Genomic DNA, 21,782 nt, shown 5'->3' with positions numbered 1-21,782 from the left:
CCTTTAAGGGAGGTTTCTTATGCAGCATATGGTTCTGTAATGTCAGGGTCCCCTAGAGCACCTAGTCGGCCATAATATCAGATGTGGAAATCTCTTGTATTCTCCTTGGTTTCTTTTCCAATATCTGATATAGTGTACATTTGTTTATTTATTGCCCTTCTGTTCCCACTAGAATGTAAGCTCCATGAGGGCAAGGATTTTTCCTGGATGGATTTTTACTGCTGCATCTCTAACATCTAGCCTGATACATAGAATATGCTTAATCAATATTTGTTGAATGCATGACTATGGAGGGTGGAGAGGGTGGTATAAAAAAGCAATCCCAAGTCTTGAACTTTTACCTTAAAATGCTCTTATATGTTCTCCCATGACCATTGTCACAATTTAGGGTGCCCTTACTTTTCCCTAGACTATTGGTTTCTGTCTCTGCTTTGTGATCCATCCACCCTTTCCAATTCAGCCTTCACATTGCTACCAGTTTTTTTCCTAAATATAAATCTGATTATCTCACCGTCCTGTCTTGGCTTAGCCTATAGAATCAGTTCCAGTTTCTTTAATGTGGCATTTTGTTCCCAATGTAGTTTCCAGTCTTATTTTTTTTTTAATTATTTATTTTTGAGACAGAGACAGAGACAGAGCATGAACGGGGGAGGGTCAGAGAGAGAGGGAGACACAGAATCTGAAACAGGCTCCAGGCTCTGAGCTGCCAGCACAGAGCCCGACGCGGGGCTCAAACTCACGGACCGCGAGATCATGACCTGAGCCAGAGTCAGACGCTTAAGGTGCCCCTTTCCAGCATCCTGTGCTCTAGTGCAGGTTCTCCCAGTATGCCACGTCTCTATTTTTATGTGACTGTGCCCTTACTTACAGAGTTCTCAGAGCCTGAAAAGTCATTCTTTCATTTAGGCCCATCAGAATCCTAGTCATCCTTCATTCATCCAAAGTCTTTTTCCTAAAGTCTATCCTGATATTCACTGAGAAGAATCATTCATTCCTGACATTTTCTTTTGCTCTTTTGGTACTTTTCATAACCTGCCTTGTATTCTAAAAAGCAGTTTGTCTTTCTTTCCTTATTAGATTTTTGAAGCTCTTTGAAGTCTTGAGCTTCATGTTTTATTTCTCTTTATTTCCTGAAGGTCTGCAGTATAGTGTTTTATCTATAATGGATCTTTGATAAATCATTATCAAACTTGAATCTTGAAGCTCTGGGTTTCGACCGATGCTATTTTCTCTTTCTGCTGCAATAAACTAATTTTGTCTTGTGTCTTCAGTCATCATACTCCAGTGACAATAATTTTCAAATCCTCTTCTGAATAGTATGACTTAGGGATCTCACATTGTTCCCCCTCCCTAACAAGTACCTCTCATAACTGTTCCACAATAAAGGCACCATCATTCTTTTAGTTGCAGAAACTCAAAACCTTGCTGAAATTTGTATCACCCTTTGTCTTAGTCTTCTGACTTCAACTAGTCACAAAGTCCTGTTAATTTCTCCTTTAAAATGTTACTCAGCTCCATAACTCCCTCTCCATTTCAGCTTAGAAGGCCTTGGACAAAGCCTTTATTATCTTATACCTAGTTCTGATAGCTCCCCCTCTCCTGGGATCTCACAGCCTGCCATTTAAAGATCAGATTACTTCACCTGACATTTAAGACTATCCAGAGTCTAGGTTAATTTTGCTACCCCCAACATGGGTCCTCTGGTTTCTGTCCAGAGTTCTGTCTGGGTTACTGTCTCCTAAGCCTACCTTGTTCATAGCCTTTTCACCTCCTCCACTGCCCTTGTCCTTCTTCTACCCTGACATGCCAGTTCCTGGTCATTTTTCAAGATCTGGATAATGGACACCACCCTCGCCTCACCTCCAATGAACATTTCCCTCAACAGTGGAAATTCTAGTTATCACTTCCTCCTTTGAACTTTTTTTTTTTTTTTTTTAGTGCTAATTGTTTTCATTGAAACTTAAAAAAGAGCCAGCAAATTGGAAGGGATCTAAAAGTAATCTGGTTTAACCTCTAACCCAAGACGTCAGTCCTTTCTATAACTCACACATAGCATTAGCTTCTAATATTATACAAAGCTTCTGTTTTCTTCTTTCTACTTATGTAAAGAGCATCTGGAGGCTAGGGATTTAATTCATCATGTGCTTGTTTTTCCTCTTGATTGTCAATATGTTTTTTGTCCCTAAGACACAAAAATATGTTCATTGATTGAATAAATGAATCCGAAATTTTCTCTCTTGCTAGTTTACAGAGGAGACTGACTTGCCCAAAAGCCTATTTCCATAGTTCTCTGTTTCCAAATATCTACAAATGAGGATGACTTAAAAGCAATGGATACATTTGCAATCTATTCTTTTCTTTATACAGTTCTGTATTAGCCTTGATTTTTATTTTCCTACATCTTGAAATTATATTTGGAATTTTGCACTTTTGCATGAACTACAGCTGAAATGCATATGGATATGAATGGAGTCTATTGAATGTTGATCATGTTTTCCTGTAGTAGTTAAGAAATATTTAGCAAGGAATATTCCATTGAATGCATTTAAATGAAGGTAATTATACTGTGGTTTGAAATTTTACAAAACACTTTTCAACCACAAAAACTGTTTCTTGTGGGCAGCAAGTGGACAGTTATAATATATGTAGGTTTTTAAAAAAAATACATCACTTGTGACTGCTGTGGGGTAAACAGAAATGATAGCTTCAACTTCTTTGTAATTATTTGTATAATTTTGAAAATAAATGTTTTCAAAGCAAAGATGTTTATAGAAGGTTAGTGCTAACTTCAAGTATGTCAAATGCTTTAACTATATAGAGGGTATTTAATATTGTATTATGGTTTTGATGAAAATACAGAAGTGATATTTTCATATTTTAAGAACTTTTCTCCATTTTAGAGCATGTCAAAAGAATAAACATAGTAATTTGAATGCTCTATTTTTATTCCTAGAAACCAGCAAATATCCTAGTAATGGGAGAAGGTCCTGAAAGGGGGAGAGTCAAAATAGGTAGGTAATTATTTCTCAAATAATTTATCAAGAAACTGAAGTGACTGCAAAGATGGTTTCCCCTTTTTAAGACTCTTATTTAAGCAGTTAATTTGAAAATGACTTCCTCGTCATGTTTTTAGAAAATATGTCGGGAGGTGTAGGTAGATAGTTGATAAAACGCCTCAGGTTTCTTCCCCAAGTAAGCTGAGGCAAGCAAGCCCACAAAAATTTCATTCTCATACAGTACCCAAGCACGTGTTTATGCCATGGTTGCTCTCCTGCACAGCTGCCCTAAATGTCATCTTCTAAGTCTTGCTTTTGTCTCGGCTTCACCAGTGTTCTTTCCCTGAAGGCATCTCTCCCACCTGACCTAACACACGCACATCTTCCCACATACCTTGCCCCCGCCCCCTGCATGGCCGTGCCAGGTACCAACATATTTTTTCCAAATGAAATATACATGTTTATAAACCCTCTTATGTGGTGGTCTTAGATTAAGGCACCCACAGGCGTCCTTCCCATTTATTAAGATTCCCTTTGCAACCCTGAAGATCGTTCTAGAAGAAATTGGCATCATTTATACCTCTGACGTATTTGGGAAGAGAATGAGGTGAAGAAATGCTTCATTCTACTTTTTTTTTGGTAATAGAAATTGCATTTATTAAATGTTCCAATGGTTTTCAGAAGGATTTTAAAATAAATATTTTGTTTCATCAACCTGCTTTCTTTGCTGTTAGGATATGTCATGCTAGGGGTGATGCAGAATTGTGCTAACTTGACCTATTGCACATCCATTCTGTCCTACTACACCCAAGCGTGCTCCTTGGTTGGTTGGTTATAAACCAAATTCCTTTTCTTTCAACCTGTACACTAAGTTTACTGAGATTCAGAGTCATAAAAAATGTTGTTGATGGTCACTAAGAACCAAGTAGCTGCTTTCCTTCCCCCCCCTTCCGTTTTGCTTCCCTCCCCACCCCTCTCTACCACTCCTCACTTTTTTCTGTTTCACGCTCGCACTCTTTTCCTTATAGGCATTTGAGGACCTACTTTTTGCTAGACATTGGTGAAAGGGAAAGGGTGGTAAAGGGCAGTCCCTCCCTGTGACAGACAGTGAAATAATTAGTTTACTACCCAGTGTCATAAATGCTTTCATATGTTCCCTCACTTTATACAACCACCCTGTAAGGTGGATGTTCCAGAGAAGGAGAGCTGACTTTAGAGAGGTTGTGGCTTACTCAGCCTCTCAAGTCCAAAGTCTCTTTTCCTACAAATGTTGCTGCCCAGCCATATCAAAGCTGTCTGCTGTACCCTCACTGACCACTTTTTGTTGGCACAGCGCTGCCTTTGAAACGGTCTCAGAGAAAGAGTGACTGACCCCTCCCGAGTCCTACCTATGTGGGGTCCCCCAGCTTCTAAATAGCTTCCCATTGTACTTAAACTCTCACACCGCAGTGTCTCCACTCTCTGCTTCCCCAGTTTCTCCTCTTCACCTTTAAACCTTCATAATCCTTTTCCAATTCTAAAATAAATCTTCTCATATCCATTTTGTTTTCTTTACTATTCATTCAATTTCCCCTCCTTGTTCCTCTACTGCTAGAACATACGATGTTCACCCACTGGTTCCAGTCACCCTAATCTGTCCTCTAATTCTGTCCCTCTATCGAAACTGCTCTCCAAAAAGGTCACCTACGACCTCTGTCTCATCAGATCTAGTGGCCTGTAGTTAGTCACGGTTTTCCTTTATTGCCTTAGTCATTTGTTCTTCTGACCAGTCTGGCCTTGAGACTGTCTTTTTCCTTGGTCTACGTGACATCACATAATTCTGTTTTTCTACTTACCACTTTTGCTCTTACTTCTGCATTTTATTTATTACTGGCTTTTACTCCTATTAACCTTGTGTTGCACTGGCCAGGGCGTGGCCTCCCTCTACAATTGCTACTTTAAGGAATTGATGAGTGTGGCCTAAAAATCTTGGATTCTGTAAAAATCATTCTAAGATCTGAGTCTCATTCTCTTCTCTCCCCCTAGCCAGAATCTTTACCTTAATTTGGATGTGCTGCTGGCAACCTCTGCTCCATTGTTTCATTTTTTTTTTTTTTTAATTTTTTTTTTCAACGTTTATTTATTTTTGGGACAGGGAGAGACAGAGCATGAACGGGGGAGGGTCAGAGAGAGAGGGAGACAGAGAATCGGAAACAGGCTCCAGGCTCTGAGCCATCAGCCCAGAGCCTGACGCGGGGCTCGAACTCACGGACCGCGAGATCGTGACCTGGCTGAAGACGGACGCTCAACCGACTGCGCCACCCAGGCGCCCCTGCTCCGTTGTTTCAAACCAAATTCATCATTGTCATCTTGTACTCTCCCCTCGTTTGTACCAGTCATCCCCTCTATCCTGGTCCCTCGCACTCGCTGTCTTTCTCTTACTACTCCCAGATATCTCTAGTACTCCTCACCCGAAATTCTGTATTCTAGCCAGGCCAGTTGGTTACCCTACTGTTCAGAGTTTTAGGATTGTAATTCTGTTCACCATTAGGAATACAGTCAGGTTAAAAGTAAGCAAGAAGTAATACCAGCAGTCTAGAAAACAATTTAGTTGATTAAATTGCTTTTAATTTTTGTTGTAATAGCACATTACTTTTTAAAACTTACTAATGCTCTGATGCCTGTGCTTAACACTTTAACACAGTCCTTTTTTTTATTTTTTTATTTTTTGTAACGTTTATTTATTTTTGAGACAGAGAGAGACAGAGCATGAACGGGGGAGGGGCAGAGAGAGAGGGAGACACAGAATCGGAAGCAGGCTCCAGGCTCTGAGCCATCAGCCCAGGGCCCTGACGCGGGGCTCGAACCCACGGACCGCGAGATCGTGACCTGAGCCGAAGTCGGACGCCCAACCGACTGAGCCACCCAGGCGCCCCACACAGTCCTTTTTTGAATGAAAAGAAAAGCACAGTCAAATGAGAAATGCATCGCGCCCTTCCCTGTGCCTAAGCCTTCCCCTCCCCAGCAACCTGAAGACTTCAGGTCTTACCTGAAATGCTTCCTGCCCCTTTTACCGTTCAGTGATTCACCCTTGAGGATCCAGCTCAAGTTCCATGTTCAATTTGGTCCACTTCCACAAATGTTTACCAGTGTGCCACATAGAGCCATGAAGGAGATACATGCCCTCCCCTCATAGGACTTAGAGTCTAGTAGAAGCCAGTGGTAACTCACCTTTGGTCTTCAGCACTTCTGTTTTTATCTACTCTGTGTATTTTGTCACCTCACCTTCATGTCAGCTCCTTGGTGGTAGACACCACGGTTTTCCTGCTTTTCTTCATCATCTGATACTGTCTCATTAGCACTCACACCAGAATTTTATCACTGCAATCTGTTGAATGGAACAGTTTTAGGTTAGTTACCTTTTGTCTACATTGGTGATTATTTGAGAAATGGTTTGAAACTCCTTTAAAGTTCAAATAATAGACAGGAATTATTTTTAAGAATGTTTATGGTGTCCTTTGGACTTGATTTCATCTGACACTGAATAGATGAGGCTTATATAAAACTAAGAAGGTAGGGAATAAAGGGAGAAATACTGGCTTCAGCTTTTACTTAAAAATAACATACTTTTCAATGGGTGAAACATTTCATCACATTACTTTGCCATCAGCAACAATCAGCATGTATTAAATACATAAAGCAGTGCTTTGAAGTAGGCGTAATATTGGTAGAAAGATTTTGAATGTCTTTGCTATGGGGGAAATTTAGTTAGGAAACAGTAGGCATCAGCACAGGCTTCCTTGGATGGCCTTATTTTTTATGACCTGTGTTCTCCAAAGCATTCTCAGAAAGCCTTGTAAAATATTCAAATTCTAAAGAAACAAAATCGCTGTAAACTAAAATTTTAATGTATGTTATAGCATGCAGTTTTAGATTAAATGATTAAATAGTACATTAAACCTTAATGTGCTATTACATAGTTCATTGGGACCCCTTATACAGTCAAAATATACTGCAAAATATACTGTGTACATTACATACTTCAAATTACGGAGGTTTTTCATTCTTGTGAGTTGACCTCTGTGATATGTGATTGTCATACGTATAATCTATTGGATGTCAGATCAATGATTAAGAATATAGCTGCTAAGTTATAACATGGTTTGTTTGAATACTAGCATTTTTACTGCTATCTCTGTGACCTTGGGAAAGTCACTTAACTGCTTTGGACTTTAGATTCTTCATCTCTAAGAGGTGGGGAACAAAATACTTATTAAACCAGCATGAGGATTAGATGAAGTGATACATGATATATGTGAAAACCATCTGTAATTCTGAAGTACTTGATAAATGAAAGGTATTTGTTATTTATTAAATCTTAAGAAAATTAGATAGTCTCAAGGACTTATTATATGGTAGATTGTTTTTTTTAATTTCATTTTTAAGTAATCTCTACACCCAGCCTGGGGATCAAATTCACAACCCCAAGATCAAGAGTCACATGCTCTCCCGACTGAGCCAGCCAGACACTCAGGAACTTATTATAGTAATAAATATTCTTTTTACTACTTGTGTATACCTCTAATATTTAACTCAGTTAGCTTTGGCATAGACCTTTGTTACACCCTGAATTATAACAAATTATAACAAATTACCTCGTACATATCGTGTACATTTTCCTGGAAACATGTATATGATGTGCTGGTAATTATCCAACAGTGGCTCCCTGGGTGGAAAAAAATCCCCAGCGTGTAGCGTTTGTTGTTTTCTATGATGTAAATATTCCCATGATAGCCAATTTCAAGTCGCATGACATCACTCAACTCAGTGTTGGGGAGAAATGTGTACAAACTGGCTCTCATGCATCCACGAGCCAATTCCAGCTCACGCCACACTCAGATGTAGTCAGTGTTTAGATGCAGAGGCGTCCAGAGGTCATAATTAACCATGGAAATTTTGAGACTGTTTCAGTTTAAAAAAACATTTAAGAATATTATGTTTCTGAAAGCCAGGGATCTGAAGTCAGACCTGGATTCTAATTATGACTCTGTATTTACTAGCTCTGTGGCCTTGGGCAAGTCAGAATATCTTTAGGCCTCGGTTTCTTTATCAGTAAAATAGGCACGATAATAATATCTACTCAGAAGTGGGGATCTGGTGCCTGGGGCAGACCCCTGGTTGAAAAGGAATAAAAGGATTGCTTTATAAAGTTATTGTCTTCAATAGTGGCTGTTGTCATCAACCTTGCGTGGTTCTAGTAGCATGCCAGACTGAGTTTTATATTAACTTATTTCATTTTTTAGCGGACATGGGTTTTGCCAGATTATTCAATTCTCCTCTAAAGCCACTAGCAGATTTGGATCCAGTAGTTGTGACGTTTTGGTATCGGGCTCCAGAACTTCTGCTTGGTGCAAGACATTATACAAAGGCCATTGGTAAGTTAGTCTAAAATGATTTACTATCTTAGCATCAAATTATCATAAATACCAAATGGTATCATAATTATGAAGCTGCTTTGTAAAAACCGCTTTATATCTCTTTGTAAAAGTCCTATTGTCGTCTGTATTCCTGCATTTTATATTCTGGTAGATTAGGATTTTTAACCGTGTAGGAGAATATGGTTCTTGTAAAAGGAGAAAGCATTTTCTTTTAGAGAATAGAGTTATCTGATCCTGTTGAATTGCCACGGAAATGATAACATACAAGTTTTATTTTGCACTTACCTACCACTGATCAGAAGAACTGGAGAGATTTCTAGAATTGTTTTCTCCACAAAAAGAAAAACAGAAAACAAGAATAGTGTGGTGTTGGCAAAAGGCCCTTCTACTGGGGGAAAGTCAGTCCGTCCGTCCTTTCCTAAACAAGAAGTAACGTGACTAATTTTTCTCTCCCGCCATGAAGCTGATCAGAGTAGCAGTTTCTCCATTACAGGAGGAAATAAGAGTCTGGGTAGGTTAGCTGTGCTCAGCCTCTTGCCATTTTGCCAAGAGAAAAAATGGAGTAAGAAAACCTGTTATAAACACACTCTCTGTAGGATTTCAAGTCTGCTCCAGAACAGACAAGGGTTTTGCTACCTGATGACTACAGTGTCCTCAGTGGGCCCAGCTACGAATTGAGGGAGTCAGGAAGAGGGAGCTGTACTCAAACCTAGAGATTTCTCGAAATGAGGTGAAAAGAGAGGAGGTGGGTAGTACTGTCACTATGATGGGCTAGTTCTATGAGGTGCCGAAATCTCCTGCGTGTATTTCTTGAAATTTTCCTTGTGTGGAATCTTCTGTTTACTGGTATTAGACTGATACCAGTTTTGACTACATTTAGCTGCATTTGTTGAGTTCTATTTAATAAAGGCACCAAAAATACGAAATTATTAAAAACAGATGAGCACAAACCTTTCTCTGTTAAACTTCTGAAAAACCTGGTAACATGCAAAGAACTACAAAGGAAGCTCCCATGTTGGAAAAGATTCGATAGATAACTAACCTGTACGTGGGTAAAAGGAGAAACAAAAAATAAAATATAGTGATGTCCTCATTCATCAGGTCTGATTTCTGCAAAACTGAGATGCCAAGCATATATATACTTTGTCCAGGGATGGCGACGCTAGCAAGGGGCTGGAATCTTGTAATACTTTGTAAATATTGCCGAAAGATTTTGTTCAATTAGTGAAAAATCCCATGAGTGTTTGACAGTAGAGGAGTCTGAGACCGACCTTAGACCCTTCCACCAGCAGCTGAGCCCACATTGAGGCTGCGTTCAGAGGCTACCAAGGCCACGCTCTCAGCCACGGACAGGGTCAGCTGTCTGTGAAAAATTCAGAACTGCACAAGCAGACAGAAGGAATAGAGGGCTCTCAGAATGAGGGGTTAAAATCAGAACCTGACTCTACTTACATTCCAGTGAGTGATTTTTACTGAGGAGCTGTGTCTTTGAAACTTTGAGAATTGCGTTTGCTTTTTCTCTTAGATCTCTCAATCCAGAGCAGTAAAGTCTCTTAGACAGTCTCAGAAGGCACCGGGGGATAGCAGGAGACTGAAGAGACGCCAGAGAAAGAGGCATGTTAGTTGAGCAGCACCAGGTTGGTGCCTCAGCACAGAACTGATGATGAGATAACCCAGAATGCAGGGCAGCAAGTAGGGGATGTGCTAACAGTAGAAATCCACATGCGCTGGGCTCTTACCAAGCTCTACACAGTCTAGATCTACAAGGGAGATTTCCAGTAAGAAAAGGCAGATTCAGCCAAAACCTTCTGTTAAACTAAGTGACTTCCCACCAAAGCCTGTCCCACTGTCAGAGATTCTGATAGAGCCAATCTGTGGCAGTAAGTCCCATATGTAGTACGTGCCGTTAAATGGTTCTGTTGCACATGGTCCACACACTTTGACAGCCCAGACGTTGAGAAGCACAGTTCTATGAATATTTTCTGATTAGCTGTTCTACCATTGAAATAAAAGTAGATATCTTTGGGGGAAGTAAAGCTAACTGAGTATGAATTAGAAATCCACTATATTTCCTATTTCCTGAGGGTAAGGACAACTGAAATTAAGTTTAAATGAGTTTACAACTTACAGATAAAGATAAAAATATAATCGCTGATTTTCAATTTTAGTTAGGTTGCAGTTACCCCTTCTGGATAGAAACTAAGAAAGAAGACCCAGAGAAAGAATATTCCCCAAATAAGTTATTTTCAGGCTTGAAATACATTCCTAGCAGACATAAATACATAGAGTAAATACATAGCCATTCACTTATTCTTACTCTTCTCCATAGCTGGTTCATGTCAGAAATGAGTATTATTTCTATTCAGAGCATATAAAAAAAAAGAGTTCGGTGATTTGATATCAGTGAAGTTTTATGGAGTGACATTTAGGGGGGCTGGGGAATGACAGCGTGTGTGTGTGTGTGTGTGTGTGTGTGTGTGTGTGTGTGTGTGTGTAAAGGGAGGGAAGGAAGGAGGGAGGAACAGTCTTGAGATCTGAGAGCTGAGAAATGGGTATAGATGATACAGGAACCAGATGACCATTTAAAATTAGAGGCTAATATGAGGCAAGAAACCCTAAAATTTAACATTACCTGCTACTCTGAGGTTCCTTCTCTTAGCAGTTCTCAGGAGGTCTAGATCCTGGCTCCTGTCCTTTAAATGGAAGGCAGACCAGAAATTGGCATGACCAGAAACATGCAGTACTAGTCCCAGCCGACTGCATAGTAGAGGCAGCCAGCAGGAAGAGAGATGGGACTGTCAGAGACAGCTCTGTCAGAGGCAAGAGTGACAACAACATGATGTGGGAGAGAGAAAAGAATTTAATAGTAGACACTGAAGAGTTATTACTCTACTCTTTCATGATGGATGCTTATGCTGATGATGACCCTTCTGAGTCATTAAGAAAGAGTAAATGATATTTTATAACCTCTTAAGATGGCAGGTAATGGTGTGATAAAAAATGGGTGTTGAAGTGATTTGTTTCCGTTATCCAAAAGGCTAACTTACGTGAAAGGAAACTGTTCCTGAATGGAGTGAGACATTACACTATGGTTTTTTTTTTCATTTAGCAATTTGTTTTATGAAATAACATACCAATGTTAATTCTAGCTAATGGCTATAATTAGACTTTTTTCTTAATTAGCTTGTCTACAGAATGTGATTCCCACATTTAGTAGGGTACTAAACACTGTGCTTTTCTATCCTATACTGTGGTCTGTGCATTATTATTTAAAAAAAAAAAAATACGACATAGCATTTATTTAAGTGGGCAAGTGTGAATATATATCTTATAAAAATTCACTTATACATTTGGCAAAGCATTGTAAATATAATATTATAGTCTTAGAATCTAAATTACAATTTTTCAATGTGTAAAATCCAAATAGAATAATCTAAAACTGGTGATTTGAAATGGTTAGTAAAACTTTTAAAGATTGCCTAACTTTCTCCTGGAATATTGAAGCAATGGAACAGCTTAATCCAAGTGATTATGTTCAAATAACTTCTCTCCTGGTGTCATGCTGTACCCATATATACTTGTATTTATTAGCTTCTAGACCTTACAATTTGTTGGAAAAACTGAAGTTGGTAGTCTTTCAAACAAAAGTTAAGTTTTTTGTAAATCATTTTATATGGTCTATCCTGGTTGTCTAGACTCCTAAATCAGAAATTATGCTCTATCATTATGCAGGTAATTGATTTAAAGGAATGAATCGCTATATACCTGATGATGATATTGTTTTAGTCTACCAGGTCATGAATTTTATACCCTGTATTAGATTTTCAATTGAATGCTTCACTGACTACATTGTTAATAGTGGTTAGAAAGGCTTTGCCTAAATGTAAATTCCTTGCTTGCTAAATTGAGTTTCCAAGTGTATCTTCATTAGGAAATTTACAAGTAAATGTTTTTTATTTGGCTTTCAATCTGTTATATGATGATACAGCTATTTCATGTCATATATATGTTTTCTTAATATAGTTATCATACTTTGTATATTTCATCACTGAAAAGTATTTTTACATGTAGGTTATGATTATACCTAGGAGTTATAACCCAAGAAATATAATAAATGTGTGCAAACACTTATTCTTCTTCTTTCATAGATATATGGGCAATAGGTTGCATATTTGCTGAATTGTTGACTTCAGAACCTATTTTTCACTGTCGTCAGGAAGATATAAAAACAAGCAATCCCTTTCATCATGATCAACTAGATCGGATATTTAGTGTCATGGGGTTTCCTGCAGGTAATTTATTTTTCTTTTCAAAATAATATTTGAGTCATATTTCAAAATAACTCCTTTTCAAAAGCATATTTTGAGTATTTTTATGTATATTTTTAAGCTAAAATAGATTTTTGATAGAAGTAACATTATTTTCTATAACAATATTTGATATTTTTTTGTAAGATAAAGATTGGGAAGATATTAGAAAGATGCCAGAATACCCTACACTTCAGAAAGACTTTAGAAGAACAACGTAAGTAATTTCATATTAAATATAAGTAGTAACTTCACTGGGAATATTTAAATTAATCCTTTAAAAAACAGATATAGATTAGTATTTAAACCAGAAATTTAGATTTTAATATATTAATTATGCTTATGATTTAAAGAAGATTTTCCAGATGTTGCTAACATACATGTTAGGCTTAGGCTGTAGTATTTTATGAACTTTTAAGAATCTTAAGGGTCAGTATCATGTTTAAATGTGTCTCCTGTTTTAGCATGATGAGGGCTCAGTTCAAGGCTACAACTGTGATTTGATCTTTATCTGAATAATGACTAGTGACTGAAATGCCGGGTGAGGTAACCAGGAAGGACAACAGAAGGAAGGCCACATGGCCTGGAAGCAGGGTAAAACACACTGGTGGGAATGTGTATATTGAGTAGGAGTGAGAGAATAAAGGTGACAGAGTGCGAGGAGTTTGTTACAAATGCACACACCTAGAGGAAGAGGTGTAAGAGGTTTTCTTCTGGGTGACTTAACAGGAAATTTCAAGACAGGATAGCTTGTAGGAACAAAAGCAGACATGATAAAGAGAAGGAGGGAATGGCACTTGTCATTTTTGGCCCCTCTTTTACACAGTCCTTGGTGGGGTCTTTTTCCTGTCTCTCTCTCTTAAAGATGGCACTGGTATTGCTCAAGGTTCTGTCTTGGGCTGTCTTTTCACTCTGGACATTGTCCCGGGCAGTCTCTCTGATCTTATTGGCCACAATTTACCATCGATGATGCTAATAATTCCCAGTTTATGCATCCGACTCAGATCCCTTTTCCAAATTTCAGACCCATTTGTCTAATTGCCTCATGGAATCCCAACCTGAAATTTCTATAAATACGTTAACTTAAATGTCCAAAATTGAACTCATCATCTATCCTCCCATACCTTCCTCCCGCTGTATTTCCAATCTTAGGAAACGACTCCATGATTCACCCAGTTGTTCAAGCCCAAGACCTGACATCCCAGATCCTTCTTTTATCGCCTTCTCTTCCATGTTACCCTGCAGGATCCAAAAAACTAGTAAATCTAGTCAGTTCTTTGTATTTCTCTCCATCTACTCTGCCACTATTACAGTCTAGACCTCTCTCTCTCTCGCTTAGTGTCCTGCAGTGGCCTCCCAAGTGGTATTTCTACCTCCAGTCTTTATTACAACTCACTGTCTATACCACAGTCATTGCCCAAAGCAAATTTGATCATGTTGGTCTCCTCGCTGCTCTCAATTCACTATTGCTCTCACTTCCTTAGTATGGCTTACAGAGCTCTGGCTTCTACATCACCAAATTCATCTCCTACACAACTGTCCACTTTGTATTCTACAGCCTAGACAGCATGAATTTCTTTAAGAAGCTTGAAAACCCAGAGCTTTTTTTTGACCTCTGGGTTTTTACACATGCTGTTTCTTCAGTCTAGGATATACTTTACTCCCACTCATTTCCTCAGATCAACTCCTATTTTTCCTTTCTACTTGTCCTTTAGGTCTTGCCTTGGGCATCACTTGCCTGCTGAGGCCTCCCTTGACCTTCTAGGTCTGAGTCACGTACTCCTCTCTTGCATCCTGGGCTGTTTCTCTCAGCACTGATGACTTTGCCCTACAGTTACCTTTTTTTAAAAAAATTTTTGAGAGAGAGAGAGAGAGAGAGAATATCCCAAGCAGACTCCATACTCAGCACAGAACCCAATGTGGGGCTTGATTCTATGATCTGAGCCGAAATCAAGAGTGGGACACTCAACTGACTGAGCCACCCAGGCGCCCCTACAGTTAGCTTTTGAATACTTGTCTGCCTTCCCTCTAGATAGTATGGGTTATGTCTTTCTTATCCATCATTATATGTATACCCAGGGCCTGGTACTTAGTACGTGCTCATTAGTTACTGTCAAATGGACATTATATGAAAGTGGTTCAAGTAATTGAAGACATGCTAATAATATAAAAGATGGAGAATATTAATGTCGGCAGTGAACACTTATTGTTTAAAGACCAAAGGAAAATTTTCGCATAAAATTAGTGTTTACAGTAACTAGAAATAAAAGGAGAGCTTTAAAAGATAAATGAAACTCAGAAAAGTCATAGGAAAAGCTCAGCAATAAGAGCCCATATGTCTTAAGCAAACAATTGTACCCCCATGAAAGCAGCTACTAATACATAAGATGAAAGGAGTTTATTAAAAATTAGCTAGATCTAGGGGCGACTGGGTGGCTCAGTTGTTTAAGTGTCTGACTTTGCCTCAGGTCATGATCTCGTGGTTCATGGGTTCGAGCCCCATGTCAGGCTCTTGCTTCCTGGATTCTGTCTCTCTGCCCCTCCCCCACTCATACTCTGTCTCTGTCTCTCTCTCTCTCAAAAATAAATAAAACATTAAAAAAAATTTTTTAATTAGCTAAATCTAATGTAGTAGTACATACAAGCCACTGAAGTAAAATATTATTTAAAAATTCCAGGGGCACCTGGATGGTTCAGTCTGTTGAGCAACTGACTTCGGCTTAGGTCATGATCTCACGGTTCGTGGGTTTGAGCCCCGCGTCAGGCTTTGTGTCTGAGTCCAGCTCAGAGCCTGGAGCCTGCTTCGGATTCTGTGTCTCTCTCTCCCTCTGTTGCTCCCCTGCTCGTTCTCTGTCTCTCAAAAATAAATAAACATTTAAAAAAAATTTTTTTTCCAGAAAAAATTATCTCAAATAAAGGAAAAATAACTTGTTTTCATTATATCAGATGAAAAGAACCAAAAAAATTACTCTTAAAGTGAATCAGGAAGAATAGTGATAGAAGTTTCTGTAATCTTTCTAAAGTGTCAGCTTCTATTAGCTAAGTAGAAGGCAACGTGAAAATAGGATTAAAAGGAAATCTAGAAGCTGACTTTAAATTGAATGTTACAATAAGCACGGTCTGATCTTATGATAGAAACAAATAACTTAGAATCTGGAGTTAACCCAGAGAAATCAATGATTCGACAGAAAGACCAAAGACATGTATGTAGACAAACTACATTTCTGCATAAACTTTAAAATCTCTTCTCATTAATAAATTTAGTGGTTACCTTGCTAATAAAAATGTTCCTAGTATTGGAGGAAAAAAATTTTTTTTTAATTTTTTTAAGATTTTATTTTTAAGCAATCTCTATACCCAATATGGGACTCAAACTTATAACTCTGAGATCAAGAGTTGCATGCTCTACTGACTGAGCCAGCCAGGAGCCCCGAAAAAATTTTATATATACATGGCAAAGATTTTGTTTTATTATTTTTATTCTTTTAATTTTTATTTATTTTTGAGAGAGAGAGAGAGTTCAAGTGGGGAGGGGGCAGAGAGAGAGGGAGACACAGAATCTGAAGCAGGGTCCAGGCTCTGAGCTGTCAGCACAGAGCCTGACGCGGGGCTCGAACCCACGAACCATGAGATCATGACCTGAGCCGAAGTCAGACACTAACTGACTGAGCCACCCAGGCTCACATGGCAAAGATTTTAAAAATGAACATACCTAGGGCTGGCAAGGGTATGATAAAATGGGCCCTCTTCCTTGTATGCCACCGGTGAGAAAAATGTTTCTCAAACTTTAATATACCTACAGATCACCTGGAGACCTTGTTAAAAATGCAGATTCTGATTCAGAATTTGGGATGGGGCCTGAGAATCTGTATTTCTAATGTGGGCTCTCGGGGCCCATGCTGCTGATCTGAGGGCCAGGTTCATGTAGCAAGGTTTTAGAGCACATAAAACTGGCTTTGCAATGCACATACTCTTTGACCTAATAAACCCAAGAATTTATCCTGTGGAAGCAATCAGAGCAGCTACAGGTAGCTAACCAAGTGTTTATTATGTGTCAGGTGTGGTGCTGAGCCCTTACCTACATTTTCTCATATGGTCCCCACAACACTCTATAAGAGAGGTATAATTGTAATCTTTAGTTTTCAGATGAGGAAGCTAAAGCTTTCATAAGGGTTAACTGACTGCCCAAGGTCACACAACTGGTAAATGACTGAGTCAGAGTCTGGAAGGGATCTCTGTTTCCCACCTATGTGCAGTATTGTTTCCCTACCATGTGGACCAGATTAACCTACAAAGACCTGTATTTAACTATTGTGAAACAAACAACGTCAGTAACACTAGGAATATACATATAGAACCACTACAAATGAGTAGTTTAGAGAGCACTGAACAAGGAAAAATGTTTATGAAACAATATTAAGTGAAAAGAGGACAATTTGTATAGTGTGATCCCAATTTTATAAAAACAAAACAAAACAGAAATCCCTCTGTGTCTGTGTCATATATATAAAAGCATGGCAAGAATGTCAAAGGAAAATTAGCAAAATCTCGGCAGTGTTTTTTTGTTTATTTTAATCATTGAGTGGCTTGATTACGAGTGATTTCAGTTTTTTTCTTTATACTTTTCTATATTCTCTAAATTTTCTACCATGAACATATATGTTACTTATTTTTTGACCTTTTTAAATGTGAAATATTTCATATATAGGAAAGAACATATATTCTGAATTTGTATTTGTCATTCCACATTTTTCATTATAGTTTTGCTACAGGTATTATGTATTCCAAATAAATTATTGCTCAGTTTAATATATCTTTTATCTTCATATAAATTATAGTACAGTTTGTATTTTCTTTTGTAGTTTTCTTTCTTTTATTTCCCACTCAACCTCTGTATTCATTTTAACTATTGTTCAATATTCCATTCTGTGAATATGTAACAATGTACCCATTCTTTAATTGGTAGTCGTTTGTGTTGTTTACAGTTTTTTCTATTACAGGAATACTAAGAACATTCTTGTTCACACATCGTGTGATACACATGCACAAAGGAATCTCTTAGAGTATGTACCTAGGAAGGGAATTGCTAGGTTATAGGTTGTTCACATTTTCAGCTCTAGTGGTTAATGTGTAATTATTTTCCAAAGAGATTGTAACAATAGAAACTCTTACATACAGTGTTTAACAATTCCCACTGCACACATTTACCAATATTTGGTTACGTATTCTTTCACTAATCATTAGAAAAGACAATGGCCTAAACATGTACCTTATAGGAAAACCAATCTGGGAGTTTTATTGTGTAAACTGTACTTCAATAATAAACATTATTTGAAAAAAAAGTGTGAGTGTTTCCAGTGATGTGTGATTATTATGTTCTTGCAGGTATGCCAACAGTAGCCTCATAAAGTACATGGAGAAACACAAGGTCAAGCCTGACAGCAAAGTGTTCCTCTTGGTAGGTGCCTCTCTGCCAGATGGGCAAGTTGGGTCCATAGCACAGACCCATCTTGTCTCATTCGTGGAATTGTCCTAGCTATTCATTCATTCTTTCTTTCTTTCTTTCTTTCTTTCTTTCTTTCTTTCTTTCTTTCTTTCTTCCTTCCTTCCTTCCTTCCTTCCTTCCTTCCTTCCTTCCTTCCTTCCTTCCTCCCTCCCTCCCTCCCTCCCTCCCTCCCTCCCTCCCTCCCTTCCTTCCTTCCTTCCTTTCTTTTTCTTTCTTTCTGAGTATATGCATGCATGCACACACACATGCATATGCGTGAGCCCAGAAGGGGCAGAGAATCTTAAGAATCTTAAGCAGGCTCCATACGCAGCAGGGAGCCCCATACAGAGCTTGATCCCACAACCGTGAGATCAGGACCTGAGTTGAAATCAAGACTCTGGAAGCTTACTTAACTGACTGAGCCACCTAGGTGCCCCAAACTGGTGATTTTTCTTTTTAAGTTTATTTATTTATTTGGGGGGAGGGGGTGCAGAGAGAGAGGGAGAGAGACAACCCCAAGCAGGGTCTGAGCAGTCAGTGCAGAGCCCTGTGTGGGGCTTGAACCCATGAACTTCAAGATCATGACCTGAGCCGAAATCAAGAATTGGTCACTCAACAAACTGAGCCCCCCCAAGGCACCTCCCACCTTTTTTTAAGTAGGCTCCACACCCAGCATGGTGTTCATGAGGTCATGAGTTCAAGCCCTGAGCTGAGATCAAGAGTCAGATGCTTAACCGACTGAGCCACCCAGGCCCCCCTCCTCCTTTTTAGAAAGAAAAGAAATTGGTGGATGCTAAGGCAAAATCAAATATTTTTCTTTTGAGATGTCACTCTTGACTTCCAGACTTAATTTTTTCCAATTTTTCTGATTTATCAGCAGAAAAAAAAAAATGACCTACCAAAAGGGCTTTAATGCTAATGATTTCTACCAATTTTACATAAATGTATGTAGTGTGCCAATTGCTCCATACTAATCTGTGGTGAGCTATACGCAATGGCATTTGATATTAATCCTGCTAGACATTAATACAAAAAGTCAAAACATTGATTTATAAACAACCTTTCCATGTGCTATCGATTTCTTATGTGTTACTTTAGCTTCAGAAACTCCTTACTATGGATCCAACCAAGAGAATTACCTCGGAGCAAGCTCTACAGGATCCCTATTTTCAGGAGGACCCCTTGCCAACGTTAGAGTATGTATGCTACATTTTCCGTGTCCTTTGCTCCGGGTTGAGGATGTCAGATGGTGACTAAAGTAAGAGAAGCACTTGTTCCTATAGGGTTACTGAAGTTTTCCCTTAATCCTACCTTGGAGAAGAACTCCTGGAGAGAAAGGGACTATATTCTGAAACAGGCAGTGCTCTAGAGAGGCGTGAGTGAAAACAGGTGTTTTAGGAATGACCATCATTCAGTGTTACAGGGAAAACTACAACTGAGAACAGGTGGGATGTTTATAGTCAGGCAGATGAGTTTAACCCAAATCAGTAGGGAACTGCGAATTTAAAAGTCTGCGCATCCACCGTGCTACCAAAACCCCTGCATTTCCCATCCTTGTTATACTCATATGCTTGTATTTATTAGAGATGTGGCTTTTCTCAAAGAAAAAAAAAAGTATTTTCATTGTTGAGGCAATCACAAATTCAGTTATTTTTTAGTACTAATTAAGTTTGTGTGGAGAAACCTCTACATCATATACGTCAACTAATGGCAGTTAAGATTTATTATTGAAAGTGGTAATTAGTATAAGACTTAGACAACAAATTCTTGTTTTGTTTTGTTTTGTTTTTAAGTTTTAGAGAGAGAGCGCACAAGTAGGGGAGAGGGGCAGAGGCAGAGAGAGACAGAGAGAGAGAGAGAGAGAGGAAGAATGTTAAGCAGGCTCCATGGTCAGTGTGGAGCCAGACTCAGGGCTCTATCCCGAGACACTGGGATCAGGACCCGAGCTGAAATCAAGAGTCTGACGTTCAACCGACTGCGCCACTCAGATACCCCCCAAAATTCTTTTTTTATTTGCTTAAATTAAGTTGTCTTGGGAGACATTCAGCAAACAGTAGCTATTGATGAAGAGTAGGCAATATGTTAAGGAAAAAAAAGTGGAATTTTAAATTAACAAGGTCAACGATACTGTGGATTTTAGGTCCTGATATGTATTCTTTTTTTAAAAAAATGATTTTTTAGTGTCTTTGCTGGCTGCCAGATTCCATACCCCAAACGAGAATTCCTTAATGAAGATGAACCTGAAGAGAAAGGTGACAAGGTATAAGCTACGCGGTACACTTCTATTTCCAGGGAGCAAGGGAGGCAAAAAGACAATTTAGGGAAGTACAATTTAATGATTCCTATGTATTTGGCTGCCTTCTATTTTAATTATGTGCTTACTTTATTGTAGATGTACTTTGCAATTTGAAATATCATGAGTTTACAGATGAATGAACTTCTGATTTGTTTTACAGCCTATTTTATTCCCCGATCCTTAATGGTTGTGTTTTGTTTGTTCAGTGTCATCACCATGGCTTGATTCAGGCTTCCTTCAAAGCACGATTCTGTTCTTTGCTCCTAATTGGCTAGATCAGGCCCTCCCCATATCCCTCCACTCTTCCAAAATCATGATCGAGAAGACTATTAACAGCAGTTTTATTTATTTATTTGTTAAGGTTTATTCATTTATTTTGGGGGAGAGCGCCCAAGTAAGCAGGGGAGGGGCAGAGAGAGGGAGACAGAGAAATCCCAAACTGGCTCGGCCTACTTACGCTCACTGCGCAGAGCGGGAGGCAGGGTTTGATCTCACGAACCCTGAGATCATGATCTGAGCCAAAACCAAGAGTGGGAGGCCTAACACGAAGCCACCCAGGCACCCACAGCTGTTTTAATGAATGCAGAACTCTCTCCTGTGTGCCCTGTGTGCTCTCCAGTGGGATGTTTGTGGCTGATATGGAGGACCACTGTACAATGTAAATGAACTTTACAGAATGAATCCCGTTCAGGACTCAGTGCTCTGACCTTTGGGGATGCTGTATTCCCGCCTCCCCGCCCCCCCCCCCCCCCCACGGTCTGCTTCCTTCTCTGGTCTTGGCAGTCACTTTGGTGTCCCCCGTAGGTCGCTCCCCAGGTTGGTGGGCCGTCGCGGGTGCCCATCAAGTAAACGACAGCAGTGGCCTGTTGATTTAGTACCATACCAAGTTTGCCTTTTTTCTTTTTCTTACAAGAACCAGCAGCAGCAGCAGAACCAACATCAGCAGCCCGCAGCTCCCCCGCAGCAGGCAGCAGCGCCCCCGCAGGCGCCCCCGCCGCAGCAGAACAGCACCCAGACCAACGGGACCGCGGGCGGGGCCGGGGCGGGCGCTGGGGGTGCGGGAGCCGGGCTGCAGCACAGTCAGGACTCGGGCCTCAATCAGGTGCCTCCGAACAAGAAGCCCCGCCTCGCGCCCTCGGGCGCCAACTCCGGCGGGCCCGTTATGCCGGCAGATTATCAGGTACTGCCCCGAATTTGTTCTTGTTCACGCTCAAACAAGAAATGGGAAGTGGATTTTGTAATAGATCCTCTTAGCATTAAGTAGTACTTAACTCCAGAGTT

General features: G+C 39.4%; 1 protein-coding gene across 7 annotated transcripts in view; it reads left to right on the top strand.

Moving 5' to 3' along the window:
• CDK19 (cyclin dependent kinase 19) overlaps positions 1-21,782 on the top strand; it is a 194,462-nt gene that overhangs the window by 156,730 nt on the left and 15,950 nt on the right. For all 7 annotated transcript variants that reach the window (XM_086707592.1, XM_025925579.2, XM_086707595.1 and 4 more), the window contains 8 exons: positions 2,954-3,011; positions 8,279-8,410; positions 12,562-12,705; positions 12,868-12,937; positions 18,106-18,178; positions 19,304-19,401; positions 20,387-20,465; positions 21,415-21,681. In XM_086707592.1, the coding sequence (XP_086563718.1) occupies positions 2,954-3,011; positions 8,279-8,410; positions 12,562-12,705; positions 12,868-12,937; positions 18,106-18,178; positions 19,304-19,401; positions 20,387-20,465; positions 21,415-21,681 (921 nt within the window). The remainder of the gene's footprint in view (positions 1-2,953; positions 3,012-8,278; positions 8,411-12,561; positions 12,706-12,867; positions 12,938-18,105; positions 18,179-19,303; positions 19,402-20,386; positions 20,466-21,414; positions 21,682-21,782) is intronic.

This window comes from Puma concolor, chromosome B2, assembly GCF_028749965.1.
Source record: "Puma concolor isolate L17-30 chromosome B2, mPumCon1.1.hap2, whole genome shotgun sequence".
Classification (NCBI taxonomy): Eukaryota; Metazoa; Chordata; class Mammalia; order Carnivora; family Felidae; genus Puma; species Puma concolor.
Note: the sequence above shows the minus strand (reverse complement) of the source record. Positions and strands in the feature narration are given on the sequence as shown.